This window comes from Ammodytes marinus, assembly GCF_949987685.1.
Source record: "Ammodytes marinus genome assembly, chromosome: 20".
In the NCBI taxonomy this organism is placed as follows: domain Eukaryota; kingdom Metazoa; phylum Chordata; class Actinopteri; order Uranoscopiformes; family Ammodytidae; genus Ammodytes; species Ammodytes marinus.
In genome coordinates this window covers 24,553,169-24,577,722 of record NC_137224.1, presented here as the reverse complement: position 1 = coordinate 24,577,722, position 24,554 = coordinate 24,553,169, and the positions used below count along the sequence as shown (strand labels likewise).

Sequence of the window (24,554 nt, the reverse complement as noted above, 5' to 3'; positions counted from 1 at the left end):
TGCCACTGTCTGTGTTTAAATGGATGTCATTGAGGACCTTAACCAGAGCAGTCTCAGTGCTGTGGTGTTGTCGAAATCCTGACTGGAAGACATCAAAGCAGTTATTCATTGCTAAGTAGTTATTTAGCTGTTGATAAACAGCTTTTTCAATGATTTTGCTTAAAAATTGTAGGTTAGATATGGGCCTATAATTTTTCATGAGTGATGTATCTAGATTGTTCTTTTTTAGGAGTGGCTTGATGACTGCTGTTTTCAGGGCCTGTGGGAATACACCTGTCTGAAGGGACATGTTGACAATTTGTAGAACATCTGAGGCCATACAGCTAAAAACAGTTTTAAAGAAGCCTGTGGGCAGAATGTCAAGGCAACAGGATGAGGAGTTCAGGTGTTGTATAATGTCCTCCAGGTTTTTGTGGTTTATAAGATAAAATTCTGTCATTGCATTTGAATTGATTTTAAGAGGGAATACATATGTTGAACTTGGTATTGATGCAGTGACAGCTTGTCTAATTTTGTGAATTTTCTCAGTAAAGAAGGAGGCAAATTCATTGCAGGCCCTTGTGGAAAGATGCTCAGACGCTACTGGCACAGGAGGGTTTGTTAATCTGTCGACAGTAGCAAACAGGGCACGTGCATTGTTGTTGTTTTTGGTGATGATGTCAGAAAAGAAAGACTGCCTTGCATTTCTCAGTTCTGAGTTAAACGTGCACAGTTTCTCTTTGAAGATGTCATAATGAACCTGGAGATTTGTTTTTCGCCACCTGCGTTCTGCTTTACGGCACTCTCTTCTTTCTATTCTGACCTGCGGGGCATTTCTCCAAGGAGATCTTTTCTTACCAGAGACAACCTTCATCTTAGTGGGCGCAATAGCATCTATAACACTTGTAAGTTTGCCGTTAAAGTTGTCTAAGAGCTCCTTAACTGAGTTACAGGGGAGGGGTGGTATCGAAGAAAATGCTTGAATGAATGTTTCACTGGTATTTTCTGCAATATACCGCTTTTTGATTACTTTTGATTGATCAATTGTGTGCACAGACATTTTACTCTCAAAAAATAAACAGGAATGGTCCATGAGGGGGCCCATATCTGCCACTGTTATGTCTGAAATGTTCATTCCTCTGGAAATGATAAGGTCCAGCGTGTGCCCTTTGTTATGAGTTGGTTTGTCAACATGCTGATTTAGTCCAAAGTTGTCAAGGACACAGCACAGTTCTTTCGCACATCTGTCCTCTGGTTTGTCAGTATGAATATTGAAATCTCCGACGATTAATACACAGTCAAACTCAGTACATATTACAGACAGCAGTTCAGTAAGTTCATCAAAAAAGCTTGCATTGTATTGTGGTGGCCGGTAGATATTGATGAAAATAGCTCTAGAGGCTGAATTTAACTGCAGAGCCACATACTCAAATGAATCAAAATTTCCATAAGACATCTTTTTGCATTGTAGAGATTCTTTAAACAGAATAGCAACCCCCCCTCCTTTTTTATGCACTCTAGATTCACTCACAAAATTGTAATTTGCGGGGGCGGACTCTATGAGAACAGCTGAGCTGTTATCTTGGTCTAACCAAGTTTCAGTTAAAAACATAAAATTAAGATTGTGCCTAGTAATAAGATCATTAATTAAAAATGTTTTACCTGCCAAGGATCTGATGTTTAATAAAGCTAAATTTAGTGTGTTCGAAGCATTGTCAGCCCGATTTATTTCAGCACACTGTGGCTGAAGAGGAATGCTTATCAGATTTGACACATTTGCAGAATTTAAGAGTTTCCTGTTTCTTGAGATAAACCTTGAGAAACAGGGCCCCGGCTTATCCTGTGAGTCAAAGGCGATAACTGTGTAGCCGTGGCCCGGTTCGTATCAACAAGTGCTTTTATTCCGTAAACAAGCAGGCTCATCAGGCTGGGACGGCTGCCGATGACGTCGCGGTGGGATCAGAGGGGGTGTGCGTGGAGGGGTGACGAGCCGGGCAATGGGGCTAAGATTGACGAGTTGTGGGGGGGTAGATGGACGTCGAGGACGGGGAGTACATACGATTTCCATGAACTCCAGCTCAGGAGAGGATGAAGAAAGGGTGGGTGTAGGAGAGAAAGGAGGAGACAGAGGTCGGCTTGGTGATGACCTGCGGGGTCTAGGGGAGACGGAGATGGGTGGAGCCCCCTCCTCTCTGCCCTGATATCTCTCATGGTCTGAGCTGGGGCCGGCAGTTGTCCTTTGGCGCTGCTGCAATGCTGTGTTTTGGCTTTCTCCAGTATCTTGTCCTTGGCACGAACAGATGAGTGTCGCAGGACGTAGAATACATTTGATATGAATACTTCTAATCCTGTCTTATTTAGGCAGAGTCCATCTGTCTTAAAAAACTGCCTGCGGTTCCAGAAAGTGTTAAAATTGTCAATAAAATGCACTGAGTGGTCGGGGCACGCAGCTGAAAGCCACGTGTTCAGTGCCAGCAATCTAGTGAATCTCTCAAGTCCTCTTCTGATTGGTGGCAGAGGACCACTGATATACACCTCAGCATTCAGTGAGCTGACCGTGTTCAGGAGATCTTTAAAGTCCTGTTTCAACATTTCAGACTCCTGCTTTACAACATCATTTGACCCGATGTGCAGAATGATGTTCTTTACAGTTGTGTGTGAAGCAGCAATGTCCAGGATTCTTTTTTCTAAGTCAGATACCATATCATTTGGATAGCAGAGTACTTTAGTGGTATCAACACTAAACATGCTTTTCATATCTCTAACAGAAAAGTCTCCAACAATCAGATTTTCAGGCCCGGTTGTTAGCTTGGTTAGCCTGGTTGTTAGCTCTCTCTGTGGCTCTTGGCTTTCGGGCCTTACCTTGCGGTGTGAAGCTGCTGTGTTATCCAGGTCATCAGAGGGAAATTCAGGGACTTGTAACAGTGGGGTGAACCTATTTGACACTAGCACACTTGTTCTCTGGGGAAGTTTGTTGTTACGTCTCCCATTGGCAGCTATCCATGGCTGCGGCCTCCGGGGCACGGGGGTTGAGGAGGCACTGTGCCTAGGTGATAACGCAGGCCAGCTGTCCAGATCAGTCATCTCATGGCGCTCGGCCCTGCCGGTTATCCGTCCTCCCTTTTCCAATCTCCTTGGCTTTGCACCAAGACGATTCCAGGGAGGGTTATCACTGCCTTGAACACAGTCCTTCTGTTTCTTCGTAGCCTTGCCGTTGCAAGTTAGCTGTGCGTTAGCTCGATCTTGTCCACTGTTTCGAGTCACTGATAGAGTGGTGTCGTTCCCACATAGTCCATTCACTTCCACGTTCACTTCTATTCGATTCACTTTTGTTTCCAGTGCTGTAATCCTCTGTAGGAGTATTTGGTACTCCTCGTTTGATAAGGGAGGCATCTTGCTGCTAATTAGCTTTAGCTTAGCGCCTCACTTACAGTCACCACAGGCTTGTCCTGCTGGTAGGCCTCTTCACGTTCTGTTGAGTAGGTCGTAAAAGTTTCTAAAAATGTCGGTAGTATCTATTAAAAAATAAATAAAAATAAATTACAGTCCCATTAATTTGTATGTATCCAGGAGCTGCTGCTAAATTTATATTGACGAAAAAGAAGAATATAAGCAAAAAGTGCAAGAGGAGGAGAGAGCAAGCAGAAAAGCGTCTGCACAGTAGGAAAGCAGGAAGCTGTTAAGATACAGTTATTTGTCGTCATAATGACTGATAACGGGGCTGAACCATCAAAGAAAAAAAAGAGAATGCAATGAAGAAAAGCTAAAAGGGAGAGTGATATAGGCTACGGGGGACGAGGGCGTTGCCAAGCAACGTGTATACAATTTCACAAGAGCGAAACTAGACTGCAGTGTTTACTCCTAAATGAATGAGCGGTTGGTACTAACACAAAGTTTGCTTTGCTTCACCATCATCAGATAACCATTATCTGAAATAGTAATTATTTACAACAACATAAACACATTACCTCATCGTGATCCATACTAACTGCCGTCTATAGTTCATTCGCTTTCTGTGAGGAGTCGGACACGGTCGGACACGTAATCTTTCAGCTCCGTGAGAGAGAGAGTAGTTAGGTGACACTGCTCAACTCATTGCAATCAGGTGTGTGTGGCAGTGACTGGCATTAGTTGATGCAGTGTCAAAACCACTCTCACGGAGCCGAAAAGAGTCCTCACACTTTCAACACACGGACATGCACTATATTGCTCCCTTCTCAGTTCACACTCACGCGCCTGGCACGCGCTTTGCGACAGCGGGCGTCGTAAAAATACTACCGCTTTTGTCCAAAGGGGACGCCAACGTGCCATGTTACTCGTAGTGGCTTTAAATAGCCTACAAACGGAGATGAGTGCAAATTTAAAAAACAACAACGTTCGAATATGCTCTGCAGTTATTAAAGAATAACCTATCTGATTGTTATTGAATTCATTCTGATAAAATTGAGGTGGAATACATAGCCCATTACTTTTACACTGACGCTGTTCTCGATGCCTCAGTCAGGCAGACAGGAGTGCACTGTTTCATACATTAATCATAATACCTACTGTACATCACATATTGTACAAATGTTTCATGGATTTTAGTCCGTTTTATGTATGTGTTTTTCTTTAAGTTTAAGCACGTCGTAACTGTGTTTTGAAAGGGGCTGTGAAGTTTATTATTAACCCGCCGCCGCTGTCACTGCCACGGGAGGAATTCCCTAAATCAGTTTCTCATGGGGGGTCTCAGTGTCCCTCGCTCGTGGCACAAACACTGCTGTGTGAGGATATGCACTTTTTAGCGTCCACTTTTATGTCGGATCGCTTCTTTTTATTTCGGCAGCAGCGGTTACAGAGATCGCCACACTCTGACGCCTTTGTGCTCACAATGTGCCACCAAACTATATTTTCACTGGTCGCCACTTAACGGGTATTTCGGCGTGGCCGCAGTGATCCACACCGTGTGATGTCTATTTTTCCATTTCCCTTTCAGTCGGCGATTGCCACTACTTCCTTCATGCACTCAGTAAATGATATTAATTTGGGGCATTTCAATGACTATGTATGGGTGAATATGGGCGTTACGTGAGCCTGCAAAGGCTGCGCCACATTTAGAGTTGATTGTGATTTATAAAGGGAAACAGGCGTAGGACGTGAGTGTGCACTGTTATAAATCTGAATATTTTTGTTCGCACATACTGTACATCCTGAATTTCTTCCGTACGCCAGCTTCCACGTGAATCCCACGCAAAGCTTTATAAATGAGGCCCCAGGTCACTTTGGTCCCACTCATCCATTAAAGGGTAGTGTTGTGAAATGTTATATCTTTGCTACATTGGATTCCCTGAACATTTAGGTTTAGCAGTTAAACTCAATTTTCCAGCTAATTAAGAAGCCGACATATTGCACAACATATGTTTTATTGCGGCCATTTTGGAAATTCCAATATGGCTGCCACATAAACATCTCTGCAAATGCCTTGATTTTCTGATTCCTCATACAATACCCTTTAGCAAAATGTATAGTGTTGCAAATCCCCCAAACAATCCCACTAAAATTAAAATCAAGACAGAATGATATAATGAGACTTGCCCATCTGAAAATCTAACTAGCCTAGCTTAGCATAGTATCAGTAACCAGCTTTTGACAATCATTTTAACTCATGCTTTACTGTGGATACTTTTAAAACATATCTATATATATATTCAATCAAATGCTTAAAAATAAAGATATTAAATCCTATCCATCCGTTATACCCAGACAGACGTTAAAGCAGGGCTGTACGCTTATTTGTTTAGGTGGTAGCACTGGTGCTAGCAAGCAAAAAAATTCAGTAGCACAATTTTTTTTGTAGCACACAAAGTATGATCGAAAACTTGCATAACCTTAACCCTTGCATTTCGCTCTAATTATCTTTGACTTTGAGCATGTCATCTTGGTCTCCTCTGAGATTCTCAATCAATATTATATCCTATTGTGCAGTAATAATTGTAGAAAAATTAATAAGGGTGCAATTATTGCAATTTAGACAAAATATTTAACCTGCCAATAGCGATTTTTGCTGATTCAGAATTATTTCCATTATTTAATATTTAATAATGACAATATTTTTTTTTAACATTCCCTTTTAATTAAAACCAAACTTTAAACCATTGGACATAGCCTATGAATTAATATACATATTGGTACAATTTAGGATAAATTAAATAGGTTGTTGTGAATTTTTTTCAGCTGAAGGACCAGTTGCCTTTCAAGCTAGAGCACTGTGGGGATGTGAGCGCTAACTTCCTGTTCTTATCTGCTTCAAAATAAAAGTGAACTCACGTTTGGCTATTAACATGCTTTTAATGTAAAGTCGCATAGGAAATGGTATGTTTGCACACGCGGTAACTTAACTGCGTTTAATGTAAAAATGAGCCGTGTCCTTCCGTTTTTTACCGTTGGTGAAGTTTATTACACGCTAGAATCGCCGCACGAGCATAGATCCTGACCACACATCTTTCACCAGCCAAAGTGGCGCGTGGACTCAACTACTTACTCGCCTAAGAATACATTTACCTGCTTTTGGAGAGTGTTAATGTAGAGCCCTCTAAGCAGTGTTGTGCATCACTCCTCTCTCTGTGTCTAAATGAGATAGTATCTCCTCATTAGCAACCTGTCACACTAGTGCGAGTAGACTTGTATTCATCATCAAATTTGCACGTGATCAATTTTAATAGCAAATGCGATCAAAACTGTCGCACTGTACAGCCCTGCGTTAAAGGGTGAGTCAGTGATTCTGGAGAATGCTTTTTGTCAAAACACTTTTTGTCAACATCACTCAGCAGCACAAGCGTGGATTTATTGATTTATTAACACAATAAACCAGTTTCTCTAACTGCATGTAAGCACATGCAGTTAGAGAAACTGGTTTATTGTGTTAATCTGACTGAAACTGGACCTTTACAATGCATGTAAACATGTTTGTCCACCAGAAATTGTTAACACACCCAGATAATGCTGTTGGGAGCCGGGCTTTGACCCGGAAGTCAAAAAGCATTCAATGCTTAACCACAACAAATAATAAGAAAGATGTGGGTGCGAACAGCACAATGTACAGAGCTGTAAAGTCATCCATATCACCACTCGACATGGTACTAGTGTGCCACTTGCTAACTGTTAAAGGTGTGCAAACTAGCTAGCAACTTGCTAAACTTTAGCAACCTGCTCAACATTAGCTGCGTGCTAGCAAGTTAAGTCAATCAGAAAACAGCTGCTGAAAGGGGGCTGAAAAGCAGTACATCAACACCTATCGTATCGATTCCCCTCTGGTGCTTGTATATTGGGACAAGGACAGTAGTCCAACCTCATGTCCTAGTCAAGCTATGAACGTAGCTTGACTAAACTGTGCATGTAAATGTATTGAGTGAATATCATTCTCCTCACAATCTGCTGCGTGTGTCTGTAAATAAACAGCCTAGGCTCTGTAAACAGGCATGTTGCTAGCTAACGTGGGCCCCCTTTGTTTACATACCTTTTGTTTACCTACAAGTTTACAGAGCCTATGCTGTGTATTAACACCAGTTTTTTTTCCAGGTAGTAGATTGTGAGGAGATATCCACTGACAACAAATGTTCTCCATAATCGCTGACTCCACATGTAAAGCCCTTTCTTTCATGATCATCTTTTCTGTAGTTACGGTTCTTATACAAAGTGAAACAAATGAACATGTTTAAAGTTATCAGATGATAAGTACCTTAGCGTTGGCAGTGTCAAAGATGGTTTCAACTAGAATGATGTCTGCTCCTCCATCTAATAACCCTTTGACCTGCTCTGTGTAGGCATCTACAAGTTCATCGAATGCTGGGGGAAAACACACACACACACACACACACACACACACACACACACACACACACACACACACACACACACACACACACACACACACACACACACACACACACACACACACACACACACACACACACACACACACACACACACACACACACACACACACACACACACACACACACACACACACACACACACACACACACAGTTATAACTTAGGACAGTCCTCCATTCCCAATGAATTGTTCAAAATAAAAATAGAAGTGTTAAATGGATGTTTAAAAAGAAAAATAGGTTGTTGAGGGTCACGTGACGATGTCTGGCTAGAAGATGTGTTTCCACTGAGTTCCCACTCCCACACGTCTTTAATTATATTTTATTTCAAGTTATCGCTCCCATTTCGGCTAATATTGCCTCAGTAGTGTAAGAAGCGGAAGGTAGAAAAAGTAAAATTTTGACAACAAGTAATGTCGAGACAGACGAAAATCCACACACGAGGAATGGCTACTGCTGCAACTGCTACCCGAAAAACACTCGCCAAAACCTTTCCACTTCGGAGGGGCAGGTGAAGAGTAGGTCTTCCCGACGGTGAACACCGCAGCTCTGATTCGCGAGGAAACTCAAAACTTTGGCGACAAGATCGAGGAGAAACTTTCCAAATTCATGAAGACTTCGGAAAAAATATCCATCCCTTTCTTACAGCACACAGTGCATCTCGTAGCTACTACAAGAGCTTCCAACTCATGGGCTTTTCCCAGTACCAGCCTGTGGCCCCTCCTGCCTTCTCTCGCTGCCTCAGGCCACCACGCACCCCATGCTCTCCAGCTCGGCCTTTAAAGCCTGGGAGCCAACCGGCCGCCATGTCCACAGGCAGGCATCTGCGCCGGGGCAAGACTCATCGTCCATGCACAACTCCAACCAAAGATATGGCTACTCCACAAGGAGGCAACATAGTATAGAGAACATGCCGGATCTCTTTGGCCATCCCTATGGAGTGATGTATCAAGGAGTTGGTGGGGGGGCAGAACAAGGGCAGCGTGTAAGCCTACATGGGCAACACCTACCTCAACTCCCCTACTACCACCCCACCAGGCAGACGAACTACCCCACCCACAGCACCACTGAGGTGACCGTCTGAGATCCAGAGCTGCAGAGAGTGGCCCACTGCAATGTTGGTTGGTTGCATAGATAGGATATAAAGTGGATGTAGCATCCGGGCTGACCTTAATTATTCCAACTACATCCAATCGTCCTGGCTTATGCGCGTCGCCATCTTGTCAGATTTTACTACGCCTAATTTTCTCTTACCAAAAAAGGGCATTGATGTGACCTTTGGGGGGGGGGGGAGGAGATATGCCCATCTAGCTGACATATACCTCTGAGGCGAAGTGAGGGTCAACGGGCGGCTAGCTGTCACTCAAGAGACCACGCCCCTAATTATTCATACATTTTAACCTCCAGTAGAATAAAAACTAGCCTGATAGAAAAACATTCTCCCCCCTCAATGTTGTCATGGAGATGAGAAACAATGACAATGAGAAATTGCTCTGTTTTGAAACCTGCCCGTAGTGGCCACTCAGTGAACAACAATTTCTGTCATTCTGCATTGGACGCTGGTAGAGCTCGCTGTGGTTGAGGCTTGGTTGTCACATTTGTTATGTCTCGCCACCAGAAGTCGCTGTCTCTGAAATTTTGGTATGGATATGTCTAGAATTGGGATCAGAGGTCCCCTACATAGTCCTCTTTGGAGTAAAGGTGCGAACACACTGCACAGCGCGGCGCGGCGGTTGGCCGCGCGAATCGCAGGTTCCGCGCCGCGTGGTCATTTTGGCTCATTTGTGTCCGCCGCCGGCCGCCCCCCGCCGCCCGATGACTCATTGAATGTGCACACCCAGTTTCTTCCCGCTATTTACATCTCTCTCATCATCGTCGTCATCCTCACTGATTTGTTTTTGTTGGGAGCGTCTCTGAAGTAGGCTATTCTGCCTTCATCATCTCTGCCATCAGCCCTTGTATTGGTCTCACTGCACCTCTCACACATTTCTCCCCGCCACCTGCCACCCAAGCTTCGTAAACACACCCACACATGCACCCACACACACAACCCGCCCACACACACACACACACACACACACACACACGCACATATGTATCGATGGCCGTGCATATAGGCTACACATTCACGCCGGCATATCAACATGTAGAGAAAACCCAAACAGATTTTCAGATGTTTAGGGAAATGTTTGGAAGTGTCAGTTGTCGTATTTAGTTTTTATTGTCTCTGCATATTCACTCATCTGCAGTACATCTTCCCTGGCTTTCTCTCCTTCTCTCTTCTATAATGTGAGTCTATTCCTTGCTCCTTTTACTAAAAGGTGTCTCATTAAACTGCTGTCATACATTTTATCGATGTGTTGGAACTTTCTCTCTCTCTCTCTCTCTCTCTGTCTTTTCCTTCTTTTTTCCCTTTATCCCTCCTTTCCCGACTGCACCGCCAGCCAGGTTTCACGTGTTTTGTAGCTCAGCAGACTCACCCGAGTGACGTCGGGAGGAGCTCAACGACGGTGATTGGCTATCGCGGGGCGGCCGGCGGCGAAAAGTTCAATATTTTCAACTTCTGCGGCGGCCGCGCCGCCCCATTCGCGCCGCGCCGCGCCGCCCCTGGCCGCGCCGCGTGATCCGCTCTCCGCCGGCCGCCGGCCGCCGGTTCGCGCGGCGGCGCTCGAAATACATTGACTTTCTATTGAAACTCGCCGCGCGGCGATGTGCAGTGTGTTCGTACCTTAAGACAGCTGAATTTAAGGTGAGAGGATGTTTTGTGTTTTTTTCATGTCAAATTGAAAATATTTAGCTCCTCAGTATTTTTCCTCAAGCTTTAACACAATGGGTTTATAACAAAACAATAAAAAGGGTGAAGGGAATGCTAAAGTTTAGATTGTTGTTAGCTAGCTAACTAGTTGTTAGATGGTTGTAAGCCTTGATGCTAGCAAGCCATTCCAGTTGGGGTTGGTTGTCACATTTTCTTTGGGTTTGGTTGTCACATGTTATCCAAAGGGTGCAGCCAGGAAAGGAACCCAAAAACGAAAGAAAATGTCAAGCTATATCCTCACTGACACCCCAGAGAAGGAGAGATTAGAGCAGGAAAAGGCAACTAGCATGCATAAGAAAAAAAGGGCAACAATATCAAAACGACCCAGTGCATCCCAAACTAGACCAGCTGCCAAGGCTACTGCACCCCAGTGCACTCCACACCAGCTGGGGGAGAAGAAACAGAAGAGAAAGAGAAAGGAGGAGGAGTCTTCATCATATGTTGTAACATGGCTGGTCTTAATATGGGTTTCCTGTTCGTCATCCCTGCTTATTTTGTGTCAACTTGACAATGCAAATACACTTTCAAATTTAGTTCTGCCTTCTTTTTAAGATGTTTCACATTAAGATAACATTGTGACAAACAACCCCATAGTGTGTGACAACTGTCCATGTGATGGGGTTGGTTGTCGCAATGTGTCAGAGTGTCTTTGATGCTCAATTACTTTTTCATTACAATAAGGGCTACACATTTCAAGCCAACACCTTAAGCTTCAATTTAATGTAGGAATGACTATTGATTACTCTATTCTCACTGGAGTAAAAAGTGTGCATACTCCCCTACATCGGCTCCACTATTCGCGTGTAAAATTACATTCATTCTATCCCTCCTCGTCACCTCTTTGCATTAGGTGCAAACACTCAGATGGAACTCTGGCTCATACGTTTTGGTTCTGTCCCAGACTCCACAATTCCTGGTCAAGCGTGTTTCGTTGTTATTCAGATGTCTACGGCCACATCCTCCATCCCAACACAGAAACAGCCATTCTAGGCTCGTCACAACAACTAGAGACTTTAAGTCACTGGAAACCTCTGTCGATTCAGGATGGGATGGTTATCGCAATAAAAATTATTCTTGAGGTTTGGAACAAAGAGATAGCCCCCTGTTTTACCATCTGGCTCATAGAGTTCACAAGTACTTTATACATGAAGAACATTCGTTATGAGATTTCAGGGAAAGCAAGAGAACTTTAAACATATATGGCAGCCTTTCCTGGACTACTGTATATACCAGTACTGAAGGGACCTGCATGACACCTTATTGACTTTTGGTTTTCTGTTTAACATTTGCCTATAATTTAATCAATGTGATTGTGATTGTCGCCATGTTAGTTATTTGAGTTTAAAAAAAAACATAAATAAAGTATTTAAAAAATACAACACAACAACAATCTGGACCACCCTACAAGGTCCAGGGTCTTAAAATGATGTTGGAAACCCTGTGTAATTTCTCTAATCCCATGCATTGTCCTGTGCCCCTCTTCAGGTGCTGGCCCCTGAATCAGTGAATGACTTCACAGTGTTGTGCAGTTATCTCACTGATGTTCCTGAAGTCAGGCCTCTCCACAGACGGGGACACAGACAGGGTTTTGTTGGTAGGACCGACAGCCCCGGCCACATAGCGTTTACAACCTGAGAACGAACACACACACACACAATTGTATATTCATCTACCAGATATTCATCTACCAGATTGCAGTGTGCTGCTGTAATGCAAAAACGTCAGCTAACCAGTTTGTTTGGTGACATCGTTGGCTGCCCTCCTGGCCAGCTCCGCAGATGCCTTGTTTAGGCGATATGCCTGCACAAAAAAAAATAACTCTACATTATAAAGAAGACCAATTAATGAACGACAAATTACATCAATATATTACGTTAACTGGAAATAGTCTAATCTTGTCAACTCCAACATTTCAAATCACATCAAAACTATGCACATGGCTGTAAACTCTGAGGATAACTCAATATGAATATTACAAGGTAATAAAACCTTCAGCAAATAATTGAATTACAGCTTAATCAGCACTTGCTATATTTTATAAACTGAATTTATAATGGAAATCACTGCACCACACTACTTGTCTTTATAATAGTAGATTACAATAATACATTACTGAGAGATGTTTTATCTTATTTTATGGGTTTATATGGCCAACATTTGAATAGTGTCTAATATTTTGTTAAAAGGAATTGATAAAATAGACAACTTAAGGTCTTGTTTTAAAAATCATAAAAGGAATTAAGTTCATTAAGGCGAGACACGGCAGGCAAAAACATCGTTTTTTTGAGCACTGGTCAATTTTGAGATTTGTGTCTATTTAGCTTCCATAACATGTCTTCTTTCATACTAGTATGGATAAAAGGTCAGAAATATACGTTTTATGTGTTTATTTTACTAAACTTTGACTGCTTGCGTCTGTATTTTGCTCCTAAGTTCGTCAAAAGTGAGCATTCTAACGTAACATACAGCATAGCGACCGCTGTATGAATCATAATAACCATGGTACTGTTGGAAAGCTCTGAATCTCAAGAACAACGTTATCGGGTCCAAATATGGTCATTTCCTTTGTATCAGTAACCAATCGTGAAAGTGTGAGGAGGGATTCAATGCTAGGAACGCAACCTCATTGGCTAATGCACATTTCTGACGATGTGATTCGCTAAAAGGCATCACGTGATGCTAGCCGCGGGTAGCTCGAAAATCACAAAATAAAATCGGAAAAACGTCGAAAATATGCCAAACCAACACAAAAAAAATACTTGATCAATTGGCTACGGACATTACATGATCGCCATTTGAAGGGGAGAAGTGTTAAAGACATGTAAATCACGCCGATCACGTCGGAGAGACACAGACTGTCAGAGGATCAGAGGGGACATGGGAGAGAGAGCGTCTGTGCCGACTCCGGAGCAGGTTGACAGACAGTGGCTAATAATGAATTAATCACGTTTAAATTAGCATGTGGATGTAAAGTTACTATGCTATGGTTTATATATGTTAAGCAGTGGTAGGCCTATATGGCATTGAAGGGTGTAGGGCCTAATTCAATAAATTACTCTAGCTATAATCAGTGATTATCAGCAGAATTCACGTTTTTATCTTTAACGGCCGTTTTCTCAAAATGAGCTTTTTCCAATACTGTGAGAAAGATATCTCAACTTCTAGACCACTGACATCAACCAAACTTTCCATAATCATTCATAACACTATTTTAAAGGTTTTTACAGAAGGATTTGTTAATATATTGTTAATTGTCTGATTTATGATACATTTTCCTCCTAAAAACATGCCTAAAATGCATTTCTAAGACATGTACATAGTATTTTTTGATTTATTAAATGAAAAAAGGCTGTATCCAAAATCTGTTCTGTAAAAACTTTTGAAACTAATATGTGCTTAAAATAAAATAGAGATTTTAACTCTGGCTTTATCCAACATCTCAATTTTTTTCTCGAAAAATGACCCAAATTTACGCATAATTGGTTAAATATTGGCATATTTGCATATATAATAAAATATAAAAGAAAAACATGTAATACAAAAAGTAATTGTGTTAGTGTCAGTAATCAACTGGCAAAGTTTCATGATGATATCTATAAGTTAAAAAAAAATCCCTATTCACCTGGGGTGTCTCGCCTTAAGACAAAAGAGAATCAGTAGGGAGCATATTGTAGTGAAAGTTTGACATTACAGCAAGGTCACACAACAAGGGGACAGCTGTCTGTAGAAATGCACTGATGAGTCAATACTAGTCAGTGTGTGTACATGGACTTTGACCAGGGTCAATCATACCATGTGTTCAAGTCCGTAGTCTGCCAGGGCTATGCAGGTGCTGCTGAATGTGTTGGTCTCTATAATGTCAGCCCCAGCCAGCAGGTACTCCTTTAAACACAGAAACAGTAGTCCAAATGGAGCTCAATGGGTCGCTCATAGAAACACATGGCAACTTTACCATGTTATTCTGTACTGCTTTGAGCCACACAAACAAGCAAATCACTCAATTGTATTGGGTTGGATTGCAGAAATATCAAAATCAAAACATCGAAATGAAATGTGTGACAGATCTTTCTAAGGGGAGAGTGAGCCAAAGCCCTCTGGATGAAGTTACCTTGTGTATATTGTAAATGACATTGGGCTGTGTGATACTGAGAAGGTCGTTGTTTCCCTTCAGAGAGAGAGGGTGCTCTTTAAACTCCTCCCCCCTGAAATCTTCCTCTTCAAACCTGTGCTGCTGGATCATGGTTCCCATGCCCCCATCCAGGACCATGATCCTTTGCTGCAGGACAGCTCGCAACTCCGCCTCTAGTGGACATCTGTAACCTGCAAATAAACCAAATGGGACTAAATATTTAGCAGGTATGGGTATTGGGGTAAGACAAATATTTCGAAAAAAAAAAAACAAGCAGATGGCACAAATACTTTAATTGAAACAAGTGATATCAAACAAAGCCAAACAACATGATTTATTATGACACTGGCTGATTCTGATCAGGCACAGAATGGAATCAAATGATAGTCATTACGAAAAAAATCTGTCTGTCTTCTACATTTTGACGATCAAAATACAAAACATTATGAAATATCAAGTTTTTGTTACCTAGTTAGCTGAGGCAGTGTCTGTCTTGCTTGGAATGCTAAAAGCTAGAAGACCTAATGGAAAACTTACAGTTTTTTTCAATTGCTAACCCACAGTGGGCACAACTGTAGCTCAATGTGCAAAACTCTAATTACAGTCTGCACTACCAACAGTCACTGGAGCTGAACAGTTCACTTCACCTGCAAAATAGGCTCAGTGCAGCAAACACTATGAATTGTCCTCACTGAGATAACACACACTGTCACTCAGAATATGCTCAGAGTACAAACACTAGCATCAAACCCTAATACATAAATTACAAACTTTTAATATTTACAGTTTGAATAATTTTAGTTATTTCACACAAATTACGTAATATTTTCTTTGATGAAAGGGTGAAATTCTTTCACATGAAATTGTTTATTTTATAACATACCAGTTTTTTTAGGAAAACAAAAAGAAATGAAAATCAGAAGTTTGCTTCAATAGATACACATTTTGTATATTTTATTAAAAACATTTCCAAATGTAGTATTTATCTGTGTAAATATTCTATAATTGTAATACAGAAATATATCCTGTAATGTTGTCATTTACTGTAAGGATACAACTCTAAGCTGTTTGTTTGGTGGAAAATTCGTATTACAGATGCAACTTTAGATTTTTGCAGATTGGGTTGCACTCTCAACCCTGCCTCTCTCAATGAGAGACCATGATTCACAACAGGGTCTATCAGTGTAGCCCTTACTGTTTTTCATCAGACATTACAGCTCTATGTCTTCCTCCACACATCCACACTCTCACTGCCACTCTTCTCGCTCCAACAACCTGTCTTCATTGGTCCATTTCCAAAAAAATATATATTTTTGAGCTTTCCCTTTATACTGTATATGTTCACTAACAAGTCTAAAACAATACAACTTACAGTAGTGTTTCAGTTGAAATTGCAATCTGCAGTGTTTGAAATGCACTAGGCATTCATTCTGTTTTGATTGTGTGGTTTACAGTTGTGACAGTAGTGTGTTAGTGTTTGAAAAAAAGGGCTGGAAATCCACAGTGTTGTGCAGGCTGTGGTTAAGCCTTGAGATAGGTGTGTAGAGTTTTGAAATTTGTGTTTAAGCAATGAAAAACGAGCTAGAGTTTGGCCCGAATGAACCGCTGCTCTGCATACTGTTGTTAGAGTTTTGCACATGTCGCTCCAGTTGTGCCCACTGTGGTTTAGCAATCGAAAAAAACTGTAAATACGTGTTTTTATATATACTAATGTAGGTTTTGTCCTGTAGATAATTTCCAGTCGGTCTATGATAATGCATGCGTGATGTTGTTCTAAGTGTCTGAGTCTGAGTGTGCAAAGCTAGCACCGCTAATTGTCTGTTACAGAAACCATGGACTAGTCTACATTTCATCAAAGACTTGAGACTAGAGTTGGCCTAAACAATGCTTCTCCATTAATTAAAAAAAATGCAATGTGAAACTACAGAAAAAAATATTAACACACTAAATGACAAAATGTAAATACACTAAGACCTACTACTTTTTGAAAAAAAAAGAGGTTAGATGTTCAGGCATGTGTGGCGTGTAGGTGTTTGATGTTGAACACCATAGACATACAATCATATGAAAAAGTTTGGGAACCCCTCTCAGCCGGCATTATAATTGACTCTGCTTTCACAAAAAAAAGATAAAAGTGGTATGTCTTTAATTTACCAGGAACAGCTAAGTACTGGGATGTTTTCCAAACAAAGATTTTTTGAAAAGCAGTATTTGGTTGTATGAAATAAAATAAAATGTGAAAAACTGGCTGTGCAAAAATATGGGTACCCTTGTGGTTTTGTTGATTTTAATGCCTGTAACAGCATGTAAAACTGATGAATTTAAACACAAAGTTGGTTGGATTATGTTGTTAAGCCTTGAACCTCATAGAAATGTCTGTTTAATCATGAGAAAATTTATTTTAGGTGCCTAAATGCAAGTTGCACTTCTCTTTGACTCTCTACTGAAGTGAGACAGAATGGGATCATCAAAACTGCTCCCAAAAGATCTTAAAAACAAAGATTATTCATTATCATGGTTTAGGGGAAGGCTACAAGAAGCTTTCCCAAAGGTTTCAATTGTCAATTTCTACTGTAAGGAACGTTGTCAGGGAATGGAAGGACACAGGCACAGTTGCAATTAAACCCAGGTCTAGCAGACCAAGAAAAGTACAAGAGCGGCATATGCGGCGGATTGTGAGAATGGTTGCACACAACCCAAAGATCACCTCCAAAGACCTGCAAGAACATCTGGCTGCAGATTGTGTATCTGTACATGGTTCAACAAATCAGTGCAATTTGCACCAAAACATCTGTATGGCCAGGTGATGAGAAGGAAGCCCTTTCTGCGCCCACGCCACAGATACAGTTGCATGGAGTATGCAAAAGCTCATTTAGACAAGCCAGATTCATATTGGAAGAAAATGCTTTGGACTGATGAGACAAAAATTAAGTTATTTGGTCTTTATAAAAAGCAGATGTTTTGGTGCAAATTACGCTGAATTGTTGAACGATGTACAGATACACAATCTGCAGCCAGATGTTCTTGCAGGTCTTTGAAGGTGATCTGTGGGTTGTGTGCAACCATTCTCACAATCCTCCACCTATGCCGCTCCTGTTTTTTTCTTGATCTGCCATGCCTGGGTTTAACTGCCACTGTGCCTGTGTCCTTCCATTTCCTGACAACGTTCCCTACAGTCGAAATTGACAATTGAAACCTTTGGGAAAGCTTCTTGTAGCCTTCCCCTAAACCATGACAATGAACAATCTTTGTTTTTCAGATCTTTTGGGAGCTGTTTTGATGATCCCATTCTGTCTCACTTCAGCAGCGAGTCAAAGAGAAGTGCAACTTGCATTTAGGCACCTAAAATAAATTTTCTCATGATTAAACAGACATTTCTATGAGGTTCAAGGCTTAACAACATAATCCAACCAACTTTGTGTTTAAAGTCATCAGTTTTACATGCTGTTACAGGCATTAAAATCAACAAAACCACAAGGGTACCCACATTTTTGCACAGCCAGTTTTTCACATTTTATTTTATTTCATACAACCAAATACTGCTTTTCAAAAAATCTTTGTTTGGAAAACATCCCAGTACTTAGCTGTTCCTGGTAAATTAAAGACATACCACTTTTATATTTTTTTTGTGAAAGCAGAGTCAATTATAATGCCGGCTGAGAGGGGTTCCCAAACTTTTTCATATGACTGTATGTATATTATATCTATGGTTGAACACCAGATGACGTTTAAACATGCGCAGCACTCACCTCGCCTACATCCCACACGTGTAATTGTGTATAACCGTTGGCTATAAACTGTTGTCTTAAACTGTTTGATAGATGGTTTAATATATTATTCATATCATATGTGTCCACAGATTAATTGCAACTGTCGGCAGTAACAGTCATTGTATAGTGTTTGTTATTCTCTGTCATGAAGGCAACAACGGCAGATGTGTTTTCTATTTAACACATAGTATTTCATAGGAACACGTGCATACACATGACCTTCAGATTTGAGATCGATTAATTGGCATAACTGTATGTATGTATGCAATTAGGGGTGGGAGTCCCTTGGCACCTCACGATTCGATTCCGATTCCGAGGTCAACGATTCGATTCAAAATCGATTCTCAATGCATCTCAATGCAATTTTTTTTACGTACTACCTATGTGTGATTTTCAAAAATATATTTAGATACACATCTGAGTTTGCTACTCAGAGTTTGCTAATCACTTCCTACTTTTGTGATGATCATTAAATACAATCAACAGATGAATTACCTTCTCTAATATTGTATTAGAGAAAAAGCTTTTCTTGTCACAAATATGACTTTCTATGACCAGTGCAATAATCAATGCAGCTTGCATTTCAACACAATATGGAAGTATGTAAAAACTAAACCGATTCAGTTTAATTTTCTTTCTACTCTTGTGAATCATGTTTCTATAGGATTTCTATTCTATTATTTTCTATGTCATTTCAACACATTGTGCAAAAAGTATGGCTTGGAATTCAGCTCTCATACAAAAACGTAAACAGACACAAAGCCAGTGCAGGTCATATGGGTTTGCTGCTCTCAGCCCTTTTGTCGCCACTTATAACAACTTGCACTTGTGTGGTGTGCATGCGCAGTGGCGTAGGAAATACTAATATTAAATACTAGTAAAAAAAATAAAAAAATAAATAAATCGATTATTAACTTTTATGAATCGATTCGGAATTGTTCGAGAGAGAATCGCGATTAATCGGAAAATCGATCATTTTTCCCACCCCTATATGCAATGCATTAGAAGTGGGCGATATGACCTCAAATTTGTGGTATTTTTCTCGTATTTGGCGGTGAGGGTATTATCACGGTATTACGTTTTGGTGTCGCCTGTAGGCCTATATTGGGAGTAGTAGTCTGGCATATCTCTTTAATACATTTAATGTGTTGATAATATAATAGCTGAAGTAAATGGGTTGAATGAACATTTTCCAACAGAGACATGGGAGAGTTTCATGCATTCTTAATACTAAAGATCTTGAAATGAACAGGCTAAACAACAAACTAGCTGCTACCTGGGCCAGGTCCCTCTTGTTGATGGAATTGTATTTAATGTCAAATATTTTTTTTTAATTGCCCTACTATTGTTCCATCTCTTAGGCAACTATTCATGTCATAAGATGTAACAGCAGTAATCGATGCTTGGAGTGACACTTGTGTAGGTTGGGGACGTGTGGGTTTCCTCGCGCAGAATGTACTGAATTCACTAAAAACTAAACTTGATGGATTCCTCGCTAGCTTAGCTTGTTAGCCTGAGGGCGCTAACCTCTTTAGCTGAGGAGGCGGCGGCGGCGGCGGCTTGAAAATTCACCCTGCAGAGAGAGCGACCGAGCCGGGGAGCGCAGGAGCTTCACACCGCTGATAGAGCAGCAGAGCCAGTCCTGGACCTATCACCGCGAGCCGGGCAGCGCTGGACAGGCGTCTCAGCAGCTTACTGTCAGCTCCCGGAGTCAGTCAGCAGCACTAAACCAATACGTGACGATATTGCGAAAATCCATATCATGGCATGAAGTCACACCAGTGACGGTGTCGACACCAGTGTATCGGCCACCCATGGCTGCCCCCTGAAAGTCTATTATTCCAATCATCATTTAAGTCTAGCTGGTGGGTATTTCTTTAAGTTTTGTCACCCAGTTTGTTCAAAGTCCAGAGTTGGTGGGGGCAGAGGGGAGAGGAGGGAGAGAGTTGAGCTTCCTGACAGTCTGGTGGAGCCGGCCCGGAGGCTGTACACCGTACCACACAGTGAAGCAGCTGGTCAGGATGCTCTGGATGGTGCCTCTGTAGAAGGAGCACATGATGGAGGGGGCTGTCTCTCTTCAGCTTGCGGAGGAAGAAGAGGCGCTGCTGGGACTTGTTGGCCAGTGATGTGGTGTTGGTTGTCCAGGAGAGATCCTCACTGATGTGATTCCCCAGGAACTTGGTGCTGCTCACTCTCTCCACAGCAGCACCGCCGATGGTCAGTGGGGGTTTAGGAGTGGGGACTCTCTGGATATACATAACAACCTCCTTGGTCGACGTTCAGGAAGAGGTTGTTGTATCTGCACCTCCTGTAGTGCGTCTCATCATTGTTGGAGATGAGACCCACCACGGTTGTGTTGTATGTGAACTTCACAATGTGGTTGCCGCTGAAGGATTTGTGCAGATGCACAATAAATAATCCAATTGGACTTGATCAAGTAAAGAAACAGAGCTCCATCAGTGTTCAACATGTTTCAAAGTGTATACAGCTGGACAGAGCCACACAAGAGTACACAAGCATGGCAGCTTACGCAGAGCCGGCCCGAGGCATAAGCGAACTAAGCAGCCGCTTAGGGCCCCCGAATGCCTGGGGGGCCCCCTCCAAAAAAAAAAAAAAAAATTTTTTTTTTTTTTAGTTTGTGTGTTTGATATTAACATCATATTATGCAAATGTGAGTTATACAAAAAAAGAAATAAAATGTTTTGGTCTAGACAATTAATAGCCTAAAAATGTAATCAGTTCATCTGGGAGGAAATCCGAAATTATCTGATCATGTCACGTTCACATCCATGCACAGTGTGTATTGAGTTTATTTAAAAACAATTGGAAATGGGGCAGCCCTCAGTTGCCCATGCACTGTGTATAGTCTATAGCCTATTTCAGCCTTGTCTGTGGAAAAAAAGATACAGTAGCTGGACAACAGAGTTCTTCTGCTTAGTTCCTCACACTGCATTTAAATGCATTCACTATGTTACAGAGAAATATGTCCCGTAAAAGAAAAAGAGCTCCAAGCCCAACCCAGAGGACCCTCCATAATATTTTATTTTATATTAATATTTTTATGGAAAATCCATGTGTCCTTCTTCAATAGCTTCTAATTCATCTGACCCAGTGTCTCCAAATAATTTGTTCACACAAAATTCTTCAGATTTAGCCTCTTAATGTTCCTCAAAGTGCACCAGATTCATGCATTTCACTTTAAAAAGGTTAAAAAAATCTCCCGGGGGGGGCATACCCCCGGACCCTCCTAGGAGGGTCTGAATCTCGGCTGTATAATATTTTCGCACAGCCGCACAGTGGAGGCACTAGCGGAAAACACTGGGTGTGTGAATGATATTTAACAAAGATCTATAGTTTCAGCAGCGCTAACATTGGAGAGGGGCCCCCAATCATATTTCGCTTAGGGCCCCTTGAAGGCTTGGGCCGGCTCTGAGCTTACGCCTCCATCTAGAGGAGATGTAATGCTCTGTCTGTTCAAAACAGTCCCATGTCTTAACCATAGACTGCATAAAAGAGTTACAAACACAAGTCCTACACATTAGGATAATACTGAGTTGCTGTCAGTTAAGAGATGTCAGGTGAGATACCCTGGCCTTTCTTTCGCTTCATAAAAGCATTTCTGTAACACTTACATGCACGCACACAGTACAAGAAGCATGTGGTGTCAGAACCACCGTATACAGTCAGTCTGGGTGCAACACGTGGACAGAAGAAAGTTCAATGAGAGCGGACACACAGCTAGCATTGCAGGGTAAATTATAACGCCGAGAAAGCTAACCTAAGTTATATTTACCTGCTGCTGAAGAGTACTGATCAGCGACGTTGATCGGAGCCATCTTGCCAAGACCCAGCCTTGTAAACACGGTCCGTATGTAAACAAAGCGATTAATTTTGCAGCTCTAACTTTTATTTACACCCAGTCGACTCTCGTTTTCTGGGAGCTTCCGGCAGCTTGTGCTGAGACTTCCGGCCAGTCTATCACAATAAAAGCACCGAGAACACGCCTTAAAGTTTAGAGTTAGACCTAATATAAAAAACATTTAACCTTTGCTGCTATGTAGTTATTTGTTCATTCAATGTCAAATTACTTTTAAAATCAAACTTTTAACCTTACTTAGTCAACATGATTTCATAATCACCTTTTGAAGTGATGAAAGGCCATCATTTTGACATTATTCATGAGTTACAAATTTGGACATTTTATAACAAAGGCCTAGTTGTGATCATAGTTGTGATATATCATGTATATTTTCTTATCAATCCTTTAAAAAAAAGATTCCTGGCAGAAAGGGGCTTCCACACATGTCTGCCCGGCACTGCTGTTTTTATCCAAGTCAATACTTGAAACATGGAAGGTTTGCTTTTGACCCAGCAGAGTTATTGACCAGGTGTATGGAACGGGGTTTCCTCAGAGAATAGGAGGAATTTGTCAAACAAGCCTACATGTTCTGAAGCTTTGACCTGTCTGCAGAAGTTTTCCAAATCGCAAAGACGCATACTGTTTATTTTGACTATTTTACATAGGCCTACTACTGCTGATCATAAAATTATGAAGTTAACTCTGGCATCTTTACTGTGCTAAGAAAAGAAGTAACCAAATATGGGATCACTCACTCTCATCATCAACTGCTTATCTGGGGTCGGGTCGCTTGGGAGCAGCTCCAGAAGGGGACCCCAAATTAGGTTCCCAGGCCACATAAGCAGCTTTGACTGGGGGATCCAGAGGTCCCCCTTCCCAGATGGCCCAACCACCTCAACTGGATCTTTCAATGAAAAGGATCAGCGGCTCTTCTCCAAGTTCCTCACAAAAGACTGAGCTCTAAGGGAGCCACCCTCCTGAGAAAACCCATTTCCTCCGCTTGAGAACTACCGAAATACTTAAATACACTGCCCAGCCAAGAGAAAAGTCACACACCCATCTTTAGCTTTGATTAAGGCACATATTCACCATAGCACCTTTTGATAAGCTTTTTTTTGGCACATAAGGTTGCTGAACCTAGACCAGATCAACTGAAACAACCCCAGATCCTACTGTACACTGCCACACAGGCTTGTACAGTAGGCACTAGGCATGATGGGAGCATCACTTCATCCACCTCCTTACCCTGATGCACCCATCACTCTGGAACAGGGTCAACCTGGTCTCATCAGACCACACTACCTTTGTCCATTGCTCCAGAGTCCAGTCTGTATGCTCCATGGCAAAATGAAGCATTTTATCCTGATAAGCCCTACTGATAAGTGGTTTTCTTAAGGCTACACATCTGCATAGTCCATATCCCTTATGTTCTCTTTGCAATGTGTGTGTGGAAATGCTCTTTCACTATTTAAACATAGCCAGGAGTGCTGCTGTCAATATTTTACATTTTGATTCCACCAAATGTTTTAAGTGATCTCCAATCATGATCATTAAGGATTTTTTTTAAGGATCCCGACCACATTTCTTCCTCAAAGATGACGGTTCACCACTATCTATCCAGGTTTTAATAATGGCCGGGCAGTGTACTGTATACTGTATTACAGTGCTTCATTTTGTTGATTGGACAGTTCCAATAGATGGAAACATGTACTGAACAGACAGACCAATAAAAACAGAATACCAACTTTGGGAAATTTTTAGGAGAACAGACCTTTCAGTTGTTGCAGGATGGGAATTTTAGCAACAACAACAAAAAGAGCTTTCTAACATTCAAAGGGCTAAACCTGGGTTTGTTCATTTGTTAAGTCAACGCATATCATATTTGATCATTCATACGGAGAGAATGGAAAACAATCATTCTCCAGAATTGCTGAATCCACCTTAAACTCAGACAACAAGGAGGTAATATTTTTGGGTCAGTTGTGTTTTATTCAAATAAGTTCCAAAAGTCAAAAAACGTTTCCTTTACAGCTGATTTTCAATGTCAATATATTTTTAAAAAACTAAAAAACTAAAATACAGATGATCGTGCCAGAGATATAAACAGTCCAGAGAGCAGCCACAGAGTGA

General features: G+C 41.5%; 1 protein-coding gene across 3 annotated transcripts in view; it reads right to left on the bottom strand.

Annotated features, from left to right (window-relative positions):
* mtr (5-methyltetrahydrofolate-homocysteine methyltransferase) overlaps nucleotides 1–22,495 on the bottom strand; it is a 94,772-nt gene extending 72,277 nt beyond the window's left edge. Inside the window, exons 1-6 of one of the 3 annotated variants that reach the window (XM_080049291.1) lie at nucleotides 22,359–22,495; nucleotides 14,775–14,986; nucleotides 14,459–14,548; nucleotides 12,397–12,466; nucleotides 12,205–12,297; nucleotides 7,697–7,803 (exon numbers count right to left, since the gene is read on the bottom strand). In XM_080049291.1, coding sequence (XP_079905417.1) covers nucleotides 7,697–7,803; nucleotides 12,205–12,297; nucleotides 12,397–12,466; nucleotides 14,459–14,548; nucleotides 14,775–14,986; nucleotides 22,359–22,401 — 615 coding nt within the window. In that variant the 5' untranslated portion in view covers nucleotides 22,402–22,495. Of the gene's footprint in view, nucleotides 1–7,696; nucleotides 7,804–12,204; nucleotides 12,298–12,396; nucleotides 12,467–14,458; nucleotides 14,549–14,774; nucleotides 14,987–22,358 lie in introns of those variants that run through there. The other 2 variants (XM_080049292.1, XM_080049293.1) reach the window with 2 other exon arrangements.
* Nucleotides 22,496–24,554: the final 2,059 nt, after the last annotated feature.